This window comes from Rhipicephalus sanguineus, chromosome 4, assembly GCF_013339695.2.
Source record: "Rhipicephalus sanguineus isolate Rsan-2018 chromosome 4, BIME_Rsan_1.4, whole genome shotgun sequence".
Classification (NCBI taxonomy): Eukaryota; Metazoa; Arthropoda; class Arachnida; order Ixodida; family Ixodidae; genus Rhipicephalus; species Rhipicephalus sanguineus.
This window is the reverse complement of record NC_051179.1, coordinates 30,152,153-30,173,458: the sequence shown is the minus strand read 5'-3', so window position 1 is coordinate 30,173,458 and position 21,306 is coordinate 30,152,153. Positions and strand designations below refer to the sequence as shown.

The following is a 21,306-nucleotide window of genomic DNA, read 5'->3' as shown; positions in this document are numbered from 1 at the left end:
GCCTTCCGCATTCACTAAGACAGAGAGAAAATATAAACAACCTCAGCTACGTACGGCAACTTTGTTCACGGGGTTCATTTTCTCTCACTAAACATACCACACGCATCACGTCCCAATATTATACTTTCAAGATCTGATCCGGCGTCGGAAATTTCCGTCAACATGTTTCATCACGGAAAGCCGTAATGGATCAAAGGGTTGCAAGTCGCAGTAAGAAGTGAGTGCAGTTCTGAGCAATCGGTCGGCTTCTCGTTATTTTTTTCAAGAGCAGTACTCTCACTGAAAGCACTTATCTGGAGTAAATGTAGACCGCTGGTTTCAAATATCCAATCACTCCTATTGAGTTTTTTTTTTTTTTTCACAAGCCAAAAATACCTTCTTCGGACTTCAATATTGTGCAGAGTGCGTGAAACGATGCGGAGACACGCGCGTCCCCTACAGCTTCTGCTACACACCACTCTCGCTACATCATGGCCTCCGAGATACCGTGGCTCATTTCGGAGGCAACGCAGACGTGCTCCGCTTCGGCGGCCACTCGGTCGCGCGGCGCACGATTTGAAATGCGTGTTCGTGAACAAGTATGACCACTGGCGCCCATCGCCTCGTTCTGCTGCCATGAGAGAAGTGAAATTTCGCTACAGTGGTATTGCGGATGAACACGATTCGTTATACTGACGTGGACATGGTCACGCTTCTTTACATGGAGGTTTAGCAATAATGTTCACAACAGCTGGAGAAAATGTGGCAGCAATGAAATGAAGGAGTCACTGCATGACAAAGTGCATTGACAAAAAGACGTAACTTCATGAACGAGCGATTCGTGAAACGAAATTTTCCATGAAATTAAAGTTTTTTGTGAATGGTACTGTGTGCTAAAGAGCGAGTCCGATTGGCATTCTCTATAAAGCTTTTCATTTTCATTAATGAAGTTGACCCGCTAAGGTAACCACAGTTGTTTTTTTTTTTTGTATTTCTGGCAAACTGCAGACATTGCTTTGATTTTCATAGATATTGATCACTAACACCCTCTATATAGGTGATTTCACATTGCAAATAAACCAGCGAATGTGAAAGAGACTGGTGCACGCATGGAATTGTCATGCACGTGACGACTCTGCCTATGTACGCTTGTCATTGTTTTTTTGCTGTGTCATCACTGTAAGTGGTCACCCATGATTGGCTGTGAAATGGCGACATAGCAAGTAACAACCACTCTCACACAATTCTTTCCTGAAGCAAAAGACTAGACCACACTGTGCAATAAATTTATTCCATTGTATTGGGCTGTCATGGTTTATTTCACAGATGAGTATCATTCAGAAGTGATACCATATCTCCAAAAAAAATTGTATAGCACATTGTAAAAAAGGTAAAAGTAATAATGCAGTTGCACGGAGCTTTCACGGCAATGGTGAATCTAACAATCACTACAGGCAATACTTTGTTTCAGCAAGCTCCAAATACAACTACTACATCACTCATTTATTACAAGTTAACAGTTACAGCAAAGTCACTCATTTTACAGTTGGAGTGCAGTTCTTTTATAACCTTTTACACATGCGGCAAACAATATGACTAAGCATTGAGTCCCAGAGAAAAGGCAAGAAAGAAGTATTGGCAAAATGCTGCAAGTGCAATTGCCAACGACAAAAATATGCGTCTACTTACAGAAAAGCTTTTGTGCAGTAATTTACCTCATGCAGTTGATGGTTTAGCAAGCTCGTTTTCTAGGCAATTTCCGTAAGGCATATCATCACAAGCTCGAGCATTTTTAAAACTGCCCTGAAGCAGTCATGGTTGATAAAATGATGGACAGTTTAGCAAATATATCGGAACTCATTTTTACCCATACTAGCACAAGGGCAGGATAGAGAAAGAAACCCAGAATATAGCATAGAGTCTCTGTAAGCATACGCAAATTAGGCAAAGAAAGGCCAGGTATATCAAGGTACAATGAATGGCAAAGTTAAAAAAAAAAAGGTCAAAAACATTAAAGTTGGAATAATAAGGTGAAAACGCTGTTACAGGTTATCTTCTGAACATATAAAAGAAGCTCATTGCAGGTGAGCAGTGCTACATTTCTTACTCTGCCCTCCACTTGAACAAGTTACTTGTAAATACTGACAGTGATGCTGTTGCATTCTGCTCAAGTCACTGTTGTGAATGAGATGAAACAGATGCAGTACTTTACACAGAATGCATGCAATTTAAGTAACCACAATATAATTACTGCATCTTCAGTTCTAGAAATGAACTATCGAACAAGTCCTATTACACGATATAGAATGAGCCAATGGCTGATTACAGCTTTAGCAATTTAGCGACAAAATTTTGAACAGGTCAAAGCAGAATGCTTTACGGCCATTTTATGCTTTGCAACGCAGGCACCAGTGAAGTTACTACAACAGCTAGAACATCCAGTACAAAACATAGTGCGTACCTACTACACTAAATTTTGGACCCTATTTCCACCTTCTGAAATGGATATAATTAAGGAGGACCTCCTATTCATCAAGTATGATAATGTCAGAGACAAAGTTCCCAGCAGGATCCAACCGCCATCATGGTTGAGTTCACGTGCATATGTTGTCAAAGCATCAAATAAAATTTGCTTGTATTAAATTGATGATATGTCAGTAAGCTCTACAAGGTTAACAGCACTTTGAATATCTGTACCTGAACTGCCATGAGATGATAATTTAACACATAAACCAGACTACCCAATTTGAAATTTTGGCACTCGCAAATGAAGTGGCACAACAGTAGCTCCAATTTACAGATCAGCAATACTCTCATTAGAACATTACTTAGCATAGATTATAGATTATCACGAATCACAGGAAGAGTTTAGTAACCCGGGTACGGACGTATGATACAACACCGCTGATTTATTTCTGTGCAACAGATTTTATCAGCATAGCAACATGAAATATCCTTGCCAATTCGGCCAATTTTGCAACTATAATGGCGTAATGGATAGCATATCTTCAATCTCCACAGTAAGAACATTACAAGCAATTTGTATTAGGTAGATTAGAAACTGTTTTTAACTCAGCAGCAACAAAATAGTTTTCAAAACTATGTCCCTGCAGTAAACCACACTGTTTAAAGTGAGGCCGGACATTATGCAGACCACACCTCAGATGTCAAAAAGTGATATGTTAAGAAAGGCACTTCATATGAGGCGGCGCCCATCTAGAAGTGTTGAGGCATTGAACAATGTGCTGTACTTGCATAATTCCACTCGAAACTCCACTTTTTGGCAAATGCCACTCTGCGACACTGATAGGCCAGTAATGTAGCACAGTGAATAAATAGTCATAGTCACTGGCACACACAACCTTGACTAATTTTCCCATCTTTTTCGTTCTCCCTGACAACCATAGCACTTGCTTTGCATTAACAAGGCACTGCCATGATATCACCTTCCTCATTCTGGTGGTAGTGATTATTATTGCTGTTGGTGTTAAACATCCCGAAGCATCCCTGTAGATGTACAGGATGCCACAATGGAGGGCTCCGAGATAAGTTTGACCAGCAGGTTTCTTAAGGGGTACTAGTAAATACTTATCATGATAAATCTTCTAACTTTTTAGTTAAGATCCTAAAGAAAAAAAGAGGATGACCTCATGCTTAGGTCTGGCAGTCCCATGCCACCAAATATCCCACAGGGTGGGTGCCCTCCCAAGTGAATATGTACTTCGTTATGCCAAGCACCAAACCAGAAGCATGCTTGTACCCATTTTACCGGTAGGTACCCGGAGGCAGTAATTCTCTGCCTCCCACAGCAGCAGCAGATGCTCAATTATTTCATCAAGGCTGTGGTGGGCTAAGGTGTGCCCAGTGGCCTTTACAGAACCTTACGGGGCCACCAATGAAAAGCCTGAAGCATTGCAATGTCCCCGATTTCACCTGCACGCAGTTTAGGCAGCAAGCTGCTTCTGTACGCACCTACACCTACCAATTCTCTCCGAGCGCTTGGCCTACACACAACCGTGCAAAGTCAAATGTCTCCAAGAAAGTGAGCATGCCTGGAGCAATGAAGGTGCACGTTTCGTTGTGTAGGCTTTACTTGCACTCTTGATTTGTCACTAGCTACGGTAAATTTTGTTATGCTAAATTTCAATAAACGCTTCTGAAGATTACTTTGACACTTATTAGTGCAATGACTATAGGTTCACGACATAGCGGCAGTGTTGACTAAGCTCGAATTAATGTGGATCATACTTCTACACATGTGAGGCTTTTCTATGCATCATTCTCAAGCATTCACAGCTTCTATTCTGCTGTACCAACAAAAATATTGTACTTTAGTTAAGCTCACATACTCTAATGACAGTTGACTACGATTAGGATCAACACTGCCCACGTGACACAGTCAGTAAACCTTGGTGTAACAAAGTCACGTCTGACACAAAAATAGCTTTCTTATATGCAATGTTCATTATAAGTGTGTTAGTTACACTGCAATAGTGGCAAGACATTTTTTTATGTACTTCGTTATATTCAGTAATTATATCTATTCGTTATGCTGACGTTCAACTTAATTGATTAGAGACAACAGCTACGCCTTTTCTTTTCAAATGGCCTCCCATAATACTTCTTAAAGTTCTCAAGAGAAGAAAATCACTTCAAACAAAAAACACATCAGTCCCTGCCTATCTGGTGCGTCGACACGGGTGCGTCAATCCGAAACATGCACTCTGCCACATTAAAGTAGCCTAAGTATTCGACCTCTTCAGGTGTAGTGTCGTAATGGTAGTGTCCGCCTTGCTTGTGGTCACTAAAGCAGTGGGTGTGCTCTATGCGAAGATCCCAACCCTGCATATGACGCAGCAAAGATGGAAAACAGATGGTCAAAGCACAATACTAATGGAAGTATTCTACACGGAACGGCACAAAAGGCGCTAGTCTGCGACATGTAGAAGAAGTTTCACAAAGTTAATTTGAATTCCTTACAAACAAGGAAGATGTAGCAACTAAGACATATTCATGGGAGTGATATTAACGCAGAGGCATATCTTTTAAGATGAGGTAGCAACACTTTTGACATTGTAATTTGACTTGTAAGTATAAAAGTCGGAGCGAAAAAACTTTTTAACCCAGGTGACAGAATGTACTGTAAGACTTGAAACCAGTCATACCAACTGGTTTTAGACAAGCAACAAGTTGATGCTAGCAATTTTTACAACATGATTCCACTTCGACAACTAAAATAAAACTGCATTGTGAAACAAATGTTTCCCAATAGCTGCCTGCAGATCACCGTGGAGAATTTTACTGCCTTCACTAATGTTTGAATGATCATAAAACACACAATTACCAGCTACTGTTTTTCAAGGAAGCCCACAACCTACAAGTGAGTAGCACAGCCTTCTTAGAGCAGCTACGGCAGCTAATTCCAATTACCTTCAAGAACAGATTAAAGCCTAGCATAGCCGTGTATACTATAGTATAACAAGAGGTGGGAAAGGAAAGTGAGGAGGAGTGATGTGAGGGAGGGGAGAAGGGAGATTATAGCATAGTATAGCGAAGCCAAGTGGAGGAGGGAGGTGAGTTGACGGTTGGAGATATGCAGGTGGTCAAATGGAGAGGACGTTCCTTCTGTGCTAAACCATGCTAATGTTCGCCTAGCTTTGCACTCCTTTGCATTTCATCGCCAAGGCTTCCCCTCAGCTTCGCTGTACATTGGCCTTTACGACATTAGATCAGTTACGCGAGATCGGATCCAAAAGAATTAGCTGCTAGCCTCACTTCGTATAACATTACAATTTCTTGCTATCGCATTAACTGCGTAGCCCTTGCGGCGAAACTGCGATTTTTTTTAACAGCTATAAATGAAACAAACATAAATGTTTCATGTCGTTTCATTACAATTTTGTTACCGCAATGTACCGCTTGTCACTGCTTGTCCTGGTGACACTGTAATTATTTGTTTGATTAGTGTACTCAGTGTTTCTGCCCTACACTGCCTTGTAAGCAAGGGATATGGGAGCCTTGTCAAGCTGCTTTCTAGTGGCTTTTGCTGTCATATGCCACAAACATGCATGTAAACATGCTTGTTGGAAACAAACTAAACTAAATTGTTTGACGTTCGATATGCAGTGCAAGCCTGAAACAATCCTGAAACTTCAGCAAAAGTGACTTGCAATTTTTTGTGTGCTTAAGCTATTTAGACACAAGAAAGATACATTTTTATCACTACAGTAGACTCTCATTAAATGGAAGCTGAAGGAACCAGGAAAATATGTTCCGTTTAACAGGAGTTCCATTTACTGAGAGATGACCAGGGTTGCAGAATACGAGAACGAAACCAATATTGTCAGAAGCACTAGTTCCATTTAAGCAGCAGTCCCGTTTAACAGATTTCCATTTATCTGAGAGGCTACTGTAGTTCCACCAATACAAAGGCAACAGGGCTCACTATCTGCAAAAATGATGGTTTGGCCTAAATTAATTTGTACAACTACACTGCATGGTTCTGAATGTGAATTTGCAGTCGCCAATTTTCATTTGGTTGTCATATATCGAAAACAAAATATTGCTTCGAATATAGCTTCATTATGTCTGTATTCAACTTTGCATAAAGAAGCTATTGCTGAACAGAAAAACATTTACTGGTCCACCCATGCAGAGATTACAAGCAGCACATTGCAAAAAAAGAGGTCACTTACCGGGTCATGGGAGACAAACACACTCAAGCATACCAGGGGTGCATCCATCTCAAAGAACTTAAGCCAGCTGTTCATGGCCTCATTCGTCAGCAGTGGTGCTGTGGAAAACTTTGGCTGTAAGAAAAGGGGAAATTAAAGTTATCATAAATACAAGCAAAAGCACTGCACTCTAGGAGTGTCCAAACATTGAAAATTTCATAATATCAAGTTGAATTAAACCTATTGGATTCAGTCTCCAAGTTAAATAGCCACTGTTCATAAGTATAAATATTTTTCTGGTGGTTTACGAGTATCTCAAAATGCTAACTGCACCCGAATTAAACACAAAATTGACAGAAAAGTACAAAAGATCACATCCCCATATGCATATAGTAAAGGCATAAGGCATTAGGGCCTACTTGATGGAGCAGTCTACGTCGCTCAGATAGCCAGACTTTTGCCAGACACTACACCACAATAATTCAAAATGTCTGAAGAATTCTGGATATGCAATTCTGGAATTCTCATTATAACTCAGTCGCATCTGACACGAAAATAACTTCATTATAACCAAAAATTCGTTAAAAACATGTATAACACTGTATCTATGGCAATACTATTCTTAATTTGCTTTGTTCTAACTGATAATTCATTACATTCGTATTCACTATATCAAAGTTTGAGTGTATATTAACAGTCATTGTACTCCATGACCATAGTAGCATTTCTGCCATAGGAACTTACTACAGTACACTCTTGTTAAATGGAACCTGAAGGGACCAGGAAAATATGTTCCGTTTAACAGGAGTTCCATTTATGAGAGATGAACAGGGGTGTGGAATTCAAATAGTAAACCAATCATGTCAGAGACAGTTGTTTCATTTAAGCAGCAATTCCGTTTCAGAGAATTCCATTTACTGAGAGACTGCTGTAGTAGTAATACTGTATATACCATTTGATTCAATCTGCTTCCGACACAATTCGATTTAGTCTACAAAATCTCATGTCATACTGAACTTGGAAAAAACAGCGCTAAGATGGGGCATAGAAAGAGCAGTATATACATCGAAATAAAACTCGTTAGTCAGCGCATGGTCTTGTTGCTTCTTTCTATGCCCCATCTTAGCTCTGTTAATTCGGAGTTCAGTATGTACCAACAAGACCGCATGTTTGCTCTTCCATTTCATCTCTCACAGACTGCCTAGTGCCTCACAACGAGTAAAGATGCCCTAAAACGTTCAGAATTCTGTCTCGCTTGATTTAGCCAGACCCTAGACAAAATTTTATCTGAAAAATCACGGTTGTGGTCAGGAAAGCAAAATTGTGAAAGAACATTGCACATATGCCGTTAAAAGGAGCAACAGAGAAAGGAAAGCCGTACAGTCAGCGTCAAAGGTTTAGAGGCCACGAGACATAGGAAAAAAGCTGAATATTCCTGCTGCTTTGGCAGGCAGCCTTTAATTCAGATTTCCAGCCTGCTCTAAAACACACTAACAACTAACAACCAAATACAATCATAAATTGCTGGGAAATTTAAAGTGTTCCCAGACTTAGTGGTGCCAAAACTTTTTATGCCAACTGTACATGCTGCTACGGCAAAAAGATAGCCTTACCATGACATGGAGCTTGGCTTTGCCTTTAGCAAGCAAGAAAGCACCGCCGAGACCCACTGGATTGGAACCGTAATGAGCTGCAAGTGCTTTTCGCATGGCAGTCACAAAATTGTCCGCGCCCATGCGCTTCTTTGCACTCACACGGATTACCTGAGGGCAGAATACAAATTAACATTCATAAATGTTCTAAGGTGCAGAAAGTAGAGTCCATTCTATAAGGACTCAGGCAGCTATAGAAAGGATGCATCAAATGCACAAACAAGAGAGACATTAGGGATAACACAAGTGCCAAATGTCAACTTCGTTGCTACAACACTTCAGCCGAGTTTCGTGGAAATCCACTAAAAACTTGAATCAAGGAATGGCTGTTGGTATTTGCCCAAAGTTTCCACAAGAAATGCATGCAAGTTTCTCAGAAAGATTTGGGATGGAAGCTGAACCCACGGCTATCCCAAAATAATCTTTCTCTTTTTAATAAACTCTAGAGATTGAAAGACAGATGATTTCTGCAGAAAGAAAGCTACCCAGCTGAACAAAAATTTGCCCTGGTCATGGGATTGAAACCAGGACAGCCATTCCCTTGTAGGGCAGACACTCCCCATCTGACCTAAACAGGAGGCTGGAGCTATGATATGCTAATTAGTGTATTTAAGGCAAATTACCCATCAATTCGAGGCAGGGGAACAATGAACGAGCTAATGAGTTCTTCCACAGTCTACAGTGTGAAAGGAGCTTCAGAGCTTCGTACGACTTCAGGTGGATGCCTGCTCGCATGAAATTCAAGATGGGAATCAGTGTTCCCACTAGCATTTCCATCAAGTTTTGCTTATCTCATGCTTATCTCATGCACCGGCATGAAGAATCATGAACATTCTGCATTTTCTAAGAAAGATTTTAAGAAGGGGCAGTTGCACTACAGAGATGCCATCAGTGGTGACAATCACGTCGTGGTGATGGGAAATACATAATACTTCAGGTCTTCAAAGAAAGGTCTGATATGACTATCTTATTTTCTCATGTGTTCATCAGACGGAACCGAAACGGAATGTGAAAAGCTCTTTAAGAAATATGAGACATACAACTACATTTCATTACTGTTCATGATAATTAATCATCAGATTGTTTCATAATAATCTCAGCATGATCCACACCTTTGACATGATTGGGAAGATGCACGCTCTAACCAACAGCAGTCTTCTCCAGTAAAGACTATGCAATAATTTTAAACTTGTGTCATTTAAATTGGGAGTGCTTCTTATGGGGACTTGGAACATGATCTGATCAGCGCAATGATATACATTAATTAACAAACATGGAAGTCATATACAGGTGAATGAAGCACAATTTGGCTACATCAGCAATACCTCGAATGACAAAACAAGCTTACTCCTAATCCTACATTCATTCCCTAAAGCAGCCCCTGCTGCTACAGGGCCTATAATGGCCCCTCTGTTTCGATGCACACTGGCACCCAACGTGTTTTGACATCAAAATTCATTATTCATGGCCCAGTTAAAGAACCACAACCGCACACTGTCTGTACACAAAGTACAGTACTTTCTTTTTAAAAGGAAGTCATAAGGGTTTACCTAGCTCCAGCTGAAAGCATGGCGTATCAGACATTTTAACAAGCAAACAAACAACAACAAAACAAACTAACAAGGACGCACCTTTCCTGGCTTTCCTTCGGAGATCATCAGATTAGCCATAAGGCCAAACTCACAGCATGAAGTTGTAAATCGACCCAGCTCATAGGAACCATCCTGTGAAAGAAACCAACAGCACAAGGACATTAGCCATGCACAGTGGAAACAAGACTTTATGTCGAAGTTAGAAGTACTACTTCTTCACGGGTGCACTTTCTCAAGGACCTACAGGTCTCTAATACATATAACCCACTTCCTTGTTACATTTATTACCTATATGCGAGAAATAATCTAAGCACAACTGCCAACAGATTTAATCACTGAGAAAGTTTCTCATACAAGTACAGAGAGCAAACATATGTTGGTTGTACTGTTGGTCCCAGTGGCAGGGGTTTGGCAGAAAGTCTATGTATATAAGCTACAATAGTACTAATGTATCAAGCATTTGGTGTCAGAATCAAGGCAGCTTCAGTGCCTCATTCGCACATTATATACAAAGAAGGCCTTTTTGCTAAGTTTGATTGCTGGAAAATAATGACTGATGCTTAAAACTTCCTAAAAATATGAAGGCAAAAGCCTAGTTAGACCCATAGCAATGTGCAATGAAGCTCTAAGGCCACGCAAGGACGTATAGGTGCTGAGCAATGGAGCTTTCGGAATGTGACAGCAGCGCAAGAATCCAGAGCCTATATCAAGTGGAAGCAGCAAAATTGGGTCTGGCTCCAACTAGAAGCGAACGCTATTCACGAGTTTCCCCCATCTAGACTGTGCATGCTTAGCAGGCCCATTGCCGCAGAACTGGTGTGGAGCATGCGTTTCACCCTTCATGGCCCTACTGTGCTGCTTCTCACGCGAAGAAGTCAATGAAGACATGAAATTCACATGCTCACGTGCTTTTAAAATTTTTTACACTCACACGCAAAGACGAAGTGGACAAAGTAGACGCACAGCTCGCACACTCATGAACGTTCTTCATTTTTTTATACACGGAATGCCACAAAAATGAAGTGGACAAAGTACTACATGCTCAGCTGGCATGCTCGCTCTTTTACGCTGTACCACGACTTTGAAACAGACATATGAAAGGCTTTCACCTTAAAACCACTGCTCCAGAGGCAGCATGATAGACATGGCTAGTACACCAAAGCTACTTTACCATAAAAAGCATGTTTCTCCCTCCCGCAGTTGAGTCACATGCATCATGTTATCAGGATACGCCCTGATCAATCTCCCTTTGACAGTCACTAGGTTATTGCCCACATGATTTGAACCACTGCACGCTCGCTCACTGCGGCAGGTGCTCCCCAAGCCTGTTTTGCTCAACGTGAAACATCGCTTCGTGCATTTAGTAACGTTTAGTGGAACACTAGCCAGTTAGCTTTATGCAGCTGCTACAGATACCCAAATGGCCTTTTCCCGCAAGCCACGACTCCTTCACTGTAGTGAAATCTAGGCTAATGTGAACCCCTCTTTCATTCTGACCCAGAAGCCTTCTGTATGCCAAGCATGAAAAATTTAAAAACCCAGACATAGTGACCTCTGAGCAACATGGAGCGAAAGATCAATGGGTCCTTATCTACTGGGAGAGTCATACACACAAGAACCATATTCACAATGGACAGCTCTTCAATGACTGAGCATCTTATATCCAGTAGCTGCTACTACTAAAAAAACCAGGGGCGTAGCCAGGGGGGTGGGGTTGAAACCCTCCCTGAAATTTTTCAATTTTGCATGTGCATATATACACGTGCACATACAAACGCACGCACAAACATACAAAGAGGATGGTTGACCCCCCCCCCCCCCTAAAAAAATTTCTGGCTACGCTTCTGAAAGAAACACTTATGACAATGCTAAAGAATTACCACCACTCACCTCGTTAATTATTGCGTAGTGACTGTTGTTGAACGGTTTATTTCCATACTTCATGTTATGCATCATCTGTGTGATAAAAACAAATGAATTGATGAAGATCACACAGCAGAGCATGTGCATTTTAGTACTTGCACTAGAGAGAGAGAGAGAGAGAGGTTTATTTACAGAAAGGCAGAGAGGTCAGCCTGAGCGATAGTGTGACTTAGATGACACACTGACAATTCTTCCGCAAATGTGTCAAGAAGTAATAAAAATACTTGATATGCACTATTTCTATCGTGGTACTTTAATGCCAATTTTCTAGCACACTTAGAATTCAATTCCGCCTAAACTTGACTGTCGCCTCCTAGCACAAGACTTATTTACGTGGCATTTAGCATTAATTAAACTTCGGTATACTACAGTAGACTCCTAGTAAACGGAAATATATCTTAAACGGAATTGCTGCTTAAATGGAACAACTGGTTCCTACTCCGATTGGTTTCGTACCTAATAATGCAACCCTGTTCGTCTCTCAGTAAATGGAACTCCTGTTAACTGGAACATATTTTCTTGGTTCCTTCAGGTTCCGTGTAACGAGAGTCTACTGTATATCACATGTCATACTACATGCATTACAGGGTGCCATCGGTCTTAATATAGAATGATAAAGATTAGTCAGCAAGTACACTGAATCTATGCTTTTCTGATATCACACATATTCAAGGACCTTCGCATCCGAATTTACATTGATCAGTGACTTATCTACCGTACTCAGCATTTGTTATGCATCGTGGCCTTGGTGGCATAAAGTGCTCATCCCATCGAAAGTATTCATAGATGACGCTCGCCGGCAGCATCTTCACTACAAGCACATATTCATTACATTATGATCAGTGCTGGGCAGTATCGAAGATACATGTATCTTCGATACTATCTTAGGTACTCTTTGGGTATCTTGTATCTGTATCGCGATACGCCTTGCAAAACGAGTATCTGTATCCGTATTTCCGATACATTCAATAATGTATCGTGTATCTTAAGATACAAGATGCTGCTATAGAAACACCAGCGTGCGAAACAATAAACGTCGACCGGAATTCCGGTTCTCAAGCTGATATTGCTGCCACTAAGCCACCTGAATAAAACTAACGAGAGTGACATTCTTGTATATTTCCGCCAGAGTGCTCCAGCGAGCACAGGCGATGATGTTTAAGCGTCCCTATTGATGGAGCAGAGTCACGTGGTGGCGCTCGAGCCATCGCGACAAAAACAAGCGTGCGAACGTCTACGCACAGCCTATACTTTTTTTCTATATGTTTTCTTTCTTTTTAGTTGTGTTGATGTCATGACACTTGTTCATAGACCCTGCACTCTGCTGCGTACTCCAATGCATGCGGCGTCTTTCGCACAAATTCTGATGTCGCTATACTATCGCTATCGAAGTTTGTCTTGCATGATGCTTCGTTGCAATCTCTCAAGAATGCAAAAATGGGGCTCCTTTGCGTCTCGCGCCTTTCACACATCAGCGATTTGAAAGATCTTGTGGATGCAAGCTTGACTTACATAGTACGATGAGACTGACTTACATGCAAAGGAGATTCTAACAACTGTCCCACTATCGGTGCTGACGTTAGATGCAATAGAAGAAGCATTTACGTAACAGGAAATATTTTGACGTACTGTGTCTTTGTTCTTCCTGCTAAATTATTTGAAAAGTTCTTTTAATGATAACTTGATTGTTAGCACAAGTGCTTTCTTTGCTGTCTTCCGTTTGCATCCCATACATTACCTAGTCCTCTGCATAGTTTTTCGCCCATCTGTTTATTGTAATATGTCTTTTGTAACCTGCTGCTAAAATACGTTCTCTCCTTTATTCTGTTTTTTTAACTGTCTGCGAACGTGGTTTTATTTCATATTTCGCGGGCTTTCTCTAAAAGCTCGCAAAAATTCACCACGCAGCATGTACGCTACCCAAAAAAATTGGGTCGGTCGTTTTTAAATTCGCTCTACGATGTGTCGAAGTGCAGTTGGCCCTAAATTGAATATTAAAAATGTCGCATAAATGGCCTTATTTAATTAACCAGTTAAGCTTAGTACAAAACATACCATAACGAGTGTCACATGACGGCAAACCAAATACCTTTGGTTTCATTCAGCGGCGGTTAGCCACTTGTTTTTTGATATTGGGTTCTACTTACGTGAAACACCTTGTATACTTATTCACATTGATTGTTTAATACGGAACCACCTTGCTATTTGACTTAAATATATTCGTTTTACTTTTTTTAGGTCACCTTAAAGTATTCTTATTGTAACAAATCCGCAGGTAAGTAGAGCTCAAAGTGGCAATAGTGTAAATAGCAGTGATAAGCTGCGGCGTTTTGTGCCGAGAGTACGTCTGAGACGTTTCTTGGCGGCTCAGGTTCTCTCGGAGAACAAATGGTAAAAGACTGCATGTTAGTGAATATGTTGCTAACGAACGCTTTACGCCAGCAGATAAGTAAAATATGAAAAATCACTGCAGTTTTGTGTGCGCCGACTATGTAGTTCCTCGTCTTTACACGATGCGTCACAAACAATACCGCTACCAACGTTGTTGCTGCTGTACACCTGTCGGTGGATGCGGTATTACGAAAACAATACGCTTGCGGACAAGGTAAGACTGCACAGCGGTATTTGCGCCATCGTGCGAAGGCACTTGCAAGTAGGTGGTAACCAGCTAGCTGTTCGCCAAGTAGAACAGCGACACCAATAAACTACAGAAGTGTCAAGCAAAGACAACTAACAGCGCAGCAGTTAAAGAGCTGTCATGTTAAATAGCTGAAGAAATCCCAATAGGTCGTTTAGAAATGAAACTAATACGTCTTGAGCAAGAAAGTTTGTATCTTGTGATACAAACAGGTATTTTGTTAAAATTAAACAAAGCTGGTCGCAGTTAAGAAATTTTCAAGTAAACACATTTCTACGTAGGCCTTTGCTGCTTCATTATATAGATATATAACAGCAAATTTGCAAATGTATCGAAGTATCTTAAGATACAATTGGGAAGTATCGTATCGGATACAATTATTCCGCGAGTATCTTGTATCTGTATCTCAAATACTTCTTGCCCCAGTATCTTGTATCGTACCGCGATACAATTTCAAAGTATCTTTGCCCAGCCCTGATTATGATGCTGGTGAGAAAGTTTACTATGTTCATGTTCATTATATGACAGTTGGACAGATTAGGAACAACCTTTCATGCTGTGTGACAAAAAGACTAGCCTTTAAATGTCATTTACAACGAAATGCCACGAAAACAATCTTGACAAGGCCGCATGGCTGGTAGTGCCATATGTAGTTTTCTAGTTCGCAGCTTTCAAATGGCACCAAGGCAGATGACACTTGCACTTGACAGTTGTTACAATGACATATTCCACCCAAGTATCCCACCTCTATGATGTTTTAGCGATTCTTATCTCCATGATCATATCGAGAAACCTTGCATTCTAGGTCACACTTTCGTTTTTGTTGTGTGCCACTTCCAGTGAGCAGTAGTGATGGTGTTTCTTCTTTTTCTCTAGCTTCAGTATCAGAAACAACATTTTTTTGCTATGCAGTCTAAAATTTCGCTGCAGTTGACATGTCAACAGCAATGTCACAAAACAATGGAAACGTACCTCGCTGTTGACACCGACCACATTGAACGGACCTGCACCGGCACCGATGACAAGTGGGTCAGGAACGTTTGTCTGCTTCACGACTTGTTCTAAATTGTAGATCTGTAACATGGACATCTATAATTATGAATGCCACACAATAGCAAGGAGGCAGCTATGCGTGACGGCGAGTGACAATGAGCATGCACGTGGTGCAGCAAGTCATGCATGCTGCAGCAGAACTGACAATTGACCCAATTTGACAGAAGAGAGAGGCTGAGTGCAAATGGAACATTAGATGAGTTACTGACTTGCAAGTTTCCACACTAACATACAAATTTTTTTATCATAAACACACAAAAACTTGAGAAAGCAAAGCTAATATTTGCCCGAGCAGAAATGGCTGACAATCGTAAAGATAGGACACTGCTAAAGAAAAAGTGCTGCCCTTCAGTAACTGAAAACTACTCATGCTATGCAGACATCATGGAGATTACCCCGATGGAAGGCTTATATCTATCTTTTAAAACTGCATAATACTTTTTTTTTACACCAGCACAAGCAGTTTACACCAGCTTGTGCTGGTGTAAACTGCTTGTAACCATGGTGTGAGCAATGTTAACTGCACATGTGTCATTGTTAGGTTACTAAATAGTGTATGGTTACTAAATAGTGTATAACTCTAGGTATTTAAATTTCCTAATACAGTTGAATGCCTTTATAAAAGACATGCCCTGGAAAGCAGTTCTTGCTCCTCATAAATGAAGGACAAGAACTCATAAGCAGAGTGCCACACCCTCATAATGTACCACGTGCTCCTTTTCTGATGAACCCCTATTTCGATGTAGGCACACTGATGTCTCTTGTACCAAATTGTCTATTACATCAGTGCCTGTTATAAAGGAGTTCAACTGAATTATTTTTCACTAATTTCCAGCTATACCTATTTAGCACATATTGTACTTACACATTATTTTCTTAATTCAACCCCCCACCCCCAATGGCTAATGGGCTACTAGTAAAAATAAAGAAAATAAGAGTATTCATTTTCTACTTCTCTTCGCTAGCTATCTGTGATATAAACAGGGGAAAAGCTTCCGTTTCTCTTCAGATTGAACATTATAATGTTCTCTCATTTAAATGACAATTTACACTTCAGGTCTCCCAACCCACAGCAGCACATTGTGTAATGAGGAGCATCGTAGCGAAAAGTGCTGAATTAATTTTCCACACCGGTTCTTTGATGTGTGCATATATGATTAGCAATTTGATGCACCATTTTTATCTGAATGGGGCTGTGGCAGCCAGGGTAACAACCAACTTGTCACCTAACATACTGCTTTCAAGTCCAATTGAGAGATTTGACATCCTAACACGTAATGAATTATAAGACAAGACACAGTGTGGGGCGTTGTATTATTTTGTCTAACTGCAGTTTTCTTAACATGCACCCACAGCACAGCATGAGAGAATTACTGAAATCGGCTTCCTTCGGAAAGCAGTTGCTGTAGTCTGCTCGTAGTTTTCTTCCACACAACTGGGGCAGATACAGTGCAAGCCTAATAATGATCACGATTACACTAAGAATGCTATGCTTGGCATGTGCTGCCTTAGTTCACGCACTTTGTCTTTTCAGAAACTTAAATGTAACTTTTTTGTGTGTGTGATAGGAGGCAGTGGTTACAGAGTAATTCCCTTACCTTGTCTTTTTGCACAATGGGAACTAAGTAAGGGACACCACCGACATCTGCTAAGCAGGGCTTGCCACATATACCTGAAGGACAAAAGATAACAAAACAATGCACCAGTGCTGCAATAGAGAGCATGCTGACACTGCGTTTAGGATGCTCACACACACATTTCTACGTACATTGAACTGATTGACAGAATCAGTCCCACACACAAAGCAACACTGGAGCAATGAGAGACGCAGTAGTTGAGGGCTCCAAACAAGTATTTTTGACCACAAGAGCTTCTAGGACATGCGTATATACCTAAGTATATGAGCTTTTTTTTTCTTGCATTTCGCCGCAACCAAAGTATGACTAACACAATGCACCTAGGACTGAGACATCTGCTAAGCACATAGCACATTCAACAGTTCAGATGGCAGGTTAAACTGCACACACACACACACACACACACACACACACACACACACACACACACACACACACACACACACGCACACACACACACACACACACACGTTACATCTTTTTTGTAACCTGCTCTGTAATAACTGCTTTAAATACTCCTTTTTTTTCCCCCAGGAGACAAATTGAATGGAATCAACTGTCAAATGATCCATGGAAGTAAGCAGCGCAAAAAGCAAGACGACACACACAGAAAGGAATGACAAGAACAAGACTTACTTCCATGGATCCATACCAACTGGCCCAGCTATCTACACTTCTGTCAAATGATATGGTGTTGCAGCCTTCCCTGCGTTTTTTTGTCTTGTATTGTCCTACGATTTATTTTTGTCTCGTTTTCTAACTGTTATACTTGTGCTTGATGCGCCTTTTATTTCGTGCTATCTGTATTGTGCCAGTATCAATATGTTATTCTATTCTTTCTTTGTCAAACTAGTCACATCATAAAGTTGTATTACCATGCTGCAAAAATCCCCTAACGGGACTGCAGCATCTGTAAATAAAGTAAATAAGATATCTGCGAATAACTTGATCAGTTCAAAAGCATAGGTTTCAAAAGATAACCGTTCAACATTGCTCCGCTGCATTTAATCTTATTTTGTCGTGGTATTAGCAGAATAGTTCAGATTGGGTATGATGTGTTTGAAGAAGATTGTAGTCAAGAACAGCAAGCATGCACCTTTGTACCTTTATTGGCATTTAGCTTCTCTATCTAAGTTTCTACTGAGGCTTTCCAAAGGAGGAAGCTTGCACCGAGAGTGCATAGTAGTCATGAAATGGGATTGCCTTCCAAAGCCTTTCATCCTTCACGTAGCTGTTGACGATAGTGCAAGAAGGCATGCAGACGGGCTGCTGTCAACGTTGTGTTACTTTTATTCACCGTCTGCGCGGCCATTTTTCCTCCTCTGACAGCTAGCTGCCTTGGCGTGATGCCAGCTTCATCCTCATTAGTGCGAGTCAGTGGTAATGGAAAGCTCTGACATGGAGCGCCTCTCCGCTTATTGGAACACTTGCATGAATAAAGACGACTTAGCACGAATTCACAAGTGATTTATACATAGCAGCTTTACATTTTATCACGTCTGTTATATTCATAAAGGCCTGCAGCAGTAGCTTTGGTAGCTGCTGTACGAGACGATATGCAGAGCATGTAAGAAACAGCGGGAGAGCTCTTATTAGGCATTTCAATTATAGATTGTTGCATAGAAGGAATCCAATGCAACAGTAGGGTAGCTAAAATTTTTTTCCAAAGGGGAGGGGGGGTGGGGTCAACCATACTCTATATATGTTTGTGCATGAGTTCGTATGTGTGCAAGTACATATACACGTGCAAAATTGAAAAATTTGGGGGGGAATTTTAGCACCTCCCCCCCAACTCCTCACCAAGGAGTGCAATGTAAGGACATGTTACTGCTGCATGGTAATTAACACAAACCACACCTCACCTTCGGAAGCAAGCATGAACGGCTTTTCCTTCAGGTCCGGGCAGTCGACGACAGAAACTTCGACATGCTCGAACGTGCTCTTAAGTCCATCGTTCAAAACTGCGGAGCGTGAAAGAACCAGTTAACATTTACATATTGATTATGATCACTTGCAGGCTCATTAGTTATACGCTGCGTCGACGAACAGCAGCTCATCAAGGCATACACACGAGCTCCGAGCAGAAACGAGCCTCGTTAAAAATAGATACGGGCACATGACCTCAAGCGTAGTATCAGCTGTAAGCACCTGTATTTCTCAAGCTCCTCACGTATTTATTACGACAGCACATAAATCAATCCTCTGTTTCTTCTCGGATAATCTAGGCAACTATATGCAGCCATATAGCTCCCAGTCGGAAGTTGTATTCAGTAGACAGACTACTGCGTTTAGTTATAACTCTGTACCTGTCCCAACGTATGAGTAATGTTTGTAACAAATGCACTCCCGAGTAGAAACATGCCGTGCTTAGTAGATACAACGGTACTCTGCGCCATATTTCGAGAGCAAGGTGCCCCGCTACACATTTTTACTACTCCTTTCCGTGCGAACACGATGAAGGAGCCCAAATTTAGTACGACGATCGATACTGCTACGGGCCGTCACATAAACGAGCCACGTATGCCAGCGTCATTTACCTTTGGCGACGTCTTCCAGGCTCGGGCAGTGGAGCTGATGCTTGGCGACCTTTGACGTCGGCATCTTATGCAGTCGCGACGTCCGTATTCACGACACCTTCAAACCGAGACGGTTGCGTTAGGCTCTCTCGAGTCGCTACAAGGCCAACGACGAAGCAGCTGCGGTTCAACCGGCGTGTGCCAAAATGCACACAAACGCTCGCCTCTCAGACGACAGCGCAATCGGCGCGGCCAACGTCGGTAAAAGGGCCTTTTTTATCGTGCTCCGGTCATCTCATGGCCAGTTTTATCACCAAACAGACCGGCGACGCCTCGCTCTCGTGGAGAAAGTGGGCGGCTAGACACAACACACACTGGGGAGACAAGCGCGACAACTTGTTGCACGGCGCCGGTTTTCGCGCTGACGTGCGGCTCGAAATCGTTCAATCAAACGCCAAACAGTCGACTGAGCCAAACCCACTTCAATGCGAAACTGGTCGGCCTCGAAGCTTTGTGTGCTGCGGCGGTGATGATAGCGGAGCCTGCTCAGTTTCGGTTTCTCAGCGTTGAGACTGGCATTACGGTGTTCTGCAGTAGATGCGTATTTCTCATTCATTTTGGGCACCGAGGACAGGCACTGCATTTGACAACGGTATAAGACGATATACACACCACAACTGAGAAATCTGAGCACATATGATAGCATCATGAAGTGCACATTTGGTGCACACTCACGTTTCCATTCATACAGACATTTCTAACCTTGTAGACTTTCGCTAAAGAATGTGCTGTGTTTCCACTCCAACTTCCGCCTTTGATAATAGCTTTTTGAAAACCCTGACGAATGTACTACAGCTTTTGGTTTGTGCAAAGAGGCTCGTGCCATCCATTCTTACAGCTCTTCAAATGCTTTGAACATGCACACCTTACTCCTCACACTTCATCTGGAGCTAATGATGTGCTTAGGGTTCGGCTAAGAACTGCCACCGCTATTCAAGCACGTAACTCCCTCAACATGCTCATGTGAAAACCAACCTAATAGCTGCAGAAGGAGTGTGCACATATTTAGTAGTGTGAATATATTTCGGAACATTCAAAGTTCTCGGCTTACTTTTGTCATTATTCTAGCTTTGAGTTATATGAATATTCAAGTCAAACATTTTCATTTGGCATCTTAACATGCTTCCCAGTCGCGAACTGCTATGCAGAAACTAATGCCATTTCGTAGTGTTCATAAGAACCCCAACAAGGAAGCATAATACACGTGGCAATAAAGAAAGTGCTTGCCAGAATGGTTATTAGGCATCAAAGACGTGCATTTTAAGCATCTAACACTGTAAATATAGGCACCATAAATTTTAACAAATGTGGTAATAATTGCAAACAAAGGCACACACAATCCATACCTAAGACAGGAAGAGCAAATCTATTACAGTTAAAACTCAATCTAACGAAACCACATTTTACGAAGTTCTCGGTCTAACACCGAAATTTTTATTCCTCAGCAAATACCCATAGGGCTCAGTGTTATCATCAACCCAAACGAACAAACTAGCTTGGCCATCAACCCCAATTCAATGAAGGTTTTTCAGAAATAACTGAGTAAAAAAGTGGCGATTTTCTTCCAGTTATGACAGGGACG

General features: G+C 41.4%; 1 protein-coding gene across 1 annotated transcript; it reads right to left on the bottom strand.

Moving 5' to 3' along the window:
• Positions 1–1,249: 1,249 nt before the first annotated feature.
• On the bottom strand, positions 1,250–20,131 carry LOC119389707 (ester hydrolase C11orf54 homolog). Its single transcript, XM_037657072.2, has 9 exons — positions 19,686–20,131; positions 19,011–19,109; positions 17,110–17,183; positions 15,431–15,532; positions 11,788–11,853; positions 9,937–10,029; positions 8,267–8,416; positions 6,675–6,788; positions 1,250–4,821 (listed from the first exon to the last, which is right to left on the bottom strand). Exons 1-9 carry the CDS (start codon positions 19,747–19,749, stop codon positions 4,648–4,650), a joined length of 936 nt encoding a protein of 311 aa, XP_037513000.1. The 5' UTR covers positions 19,750–20,131; the 3' UTR covers positions 1,250–4,647.
• Between the last annotated feature and the right edge of the window lie 1,175 nt (positions 20,132–21,306).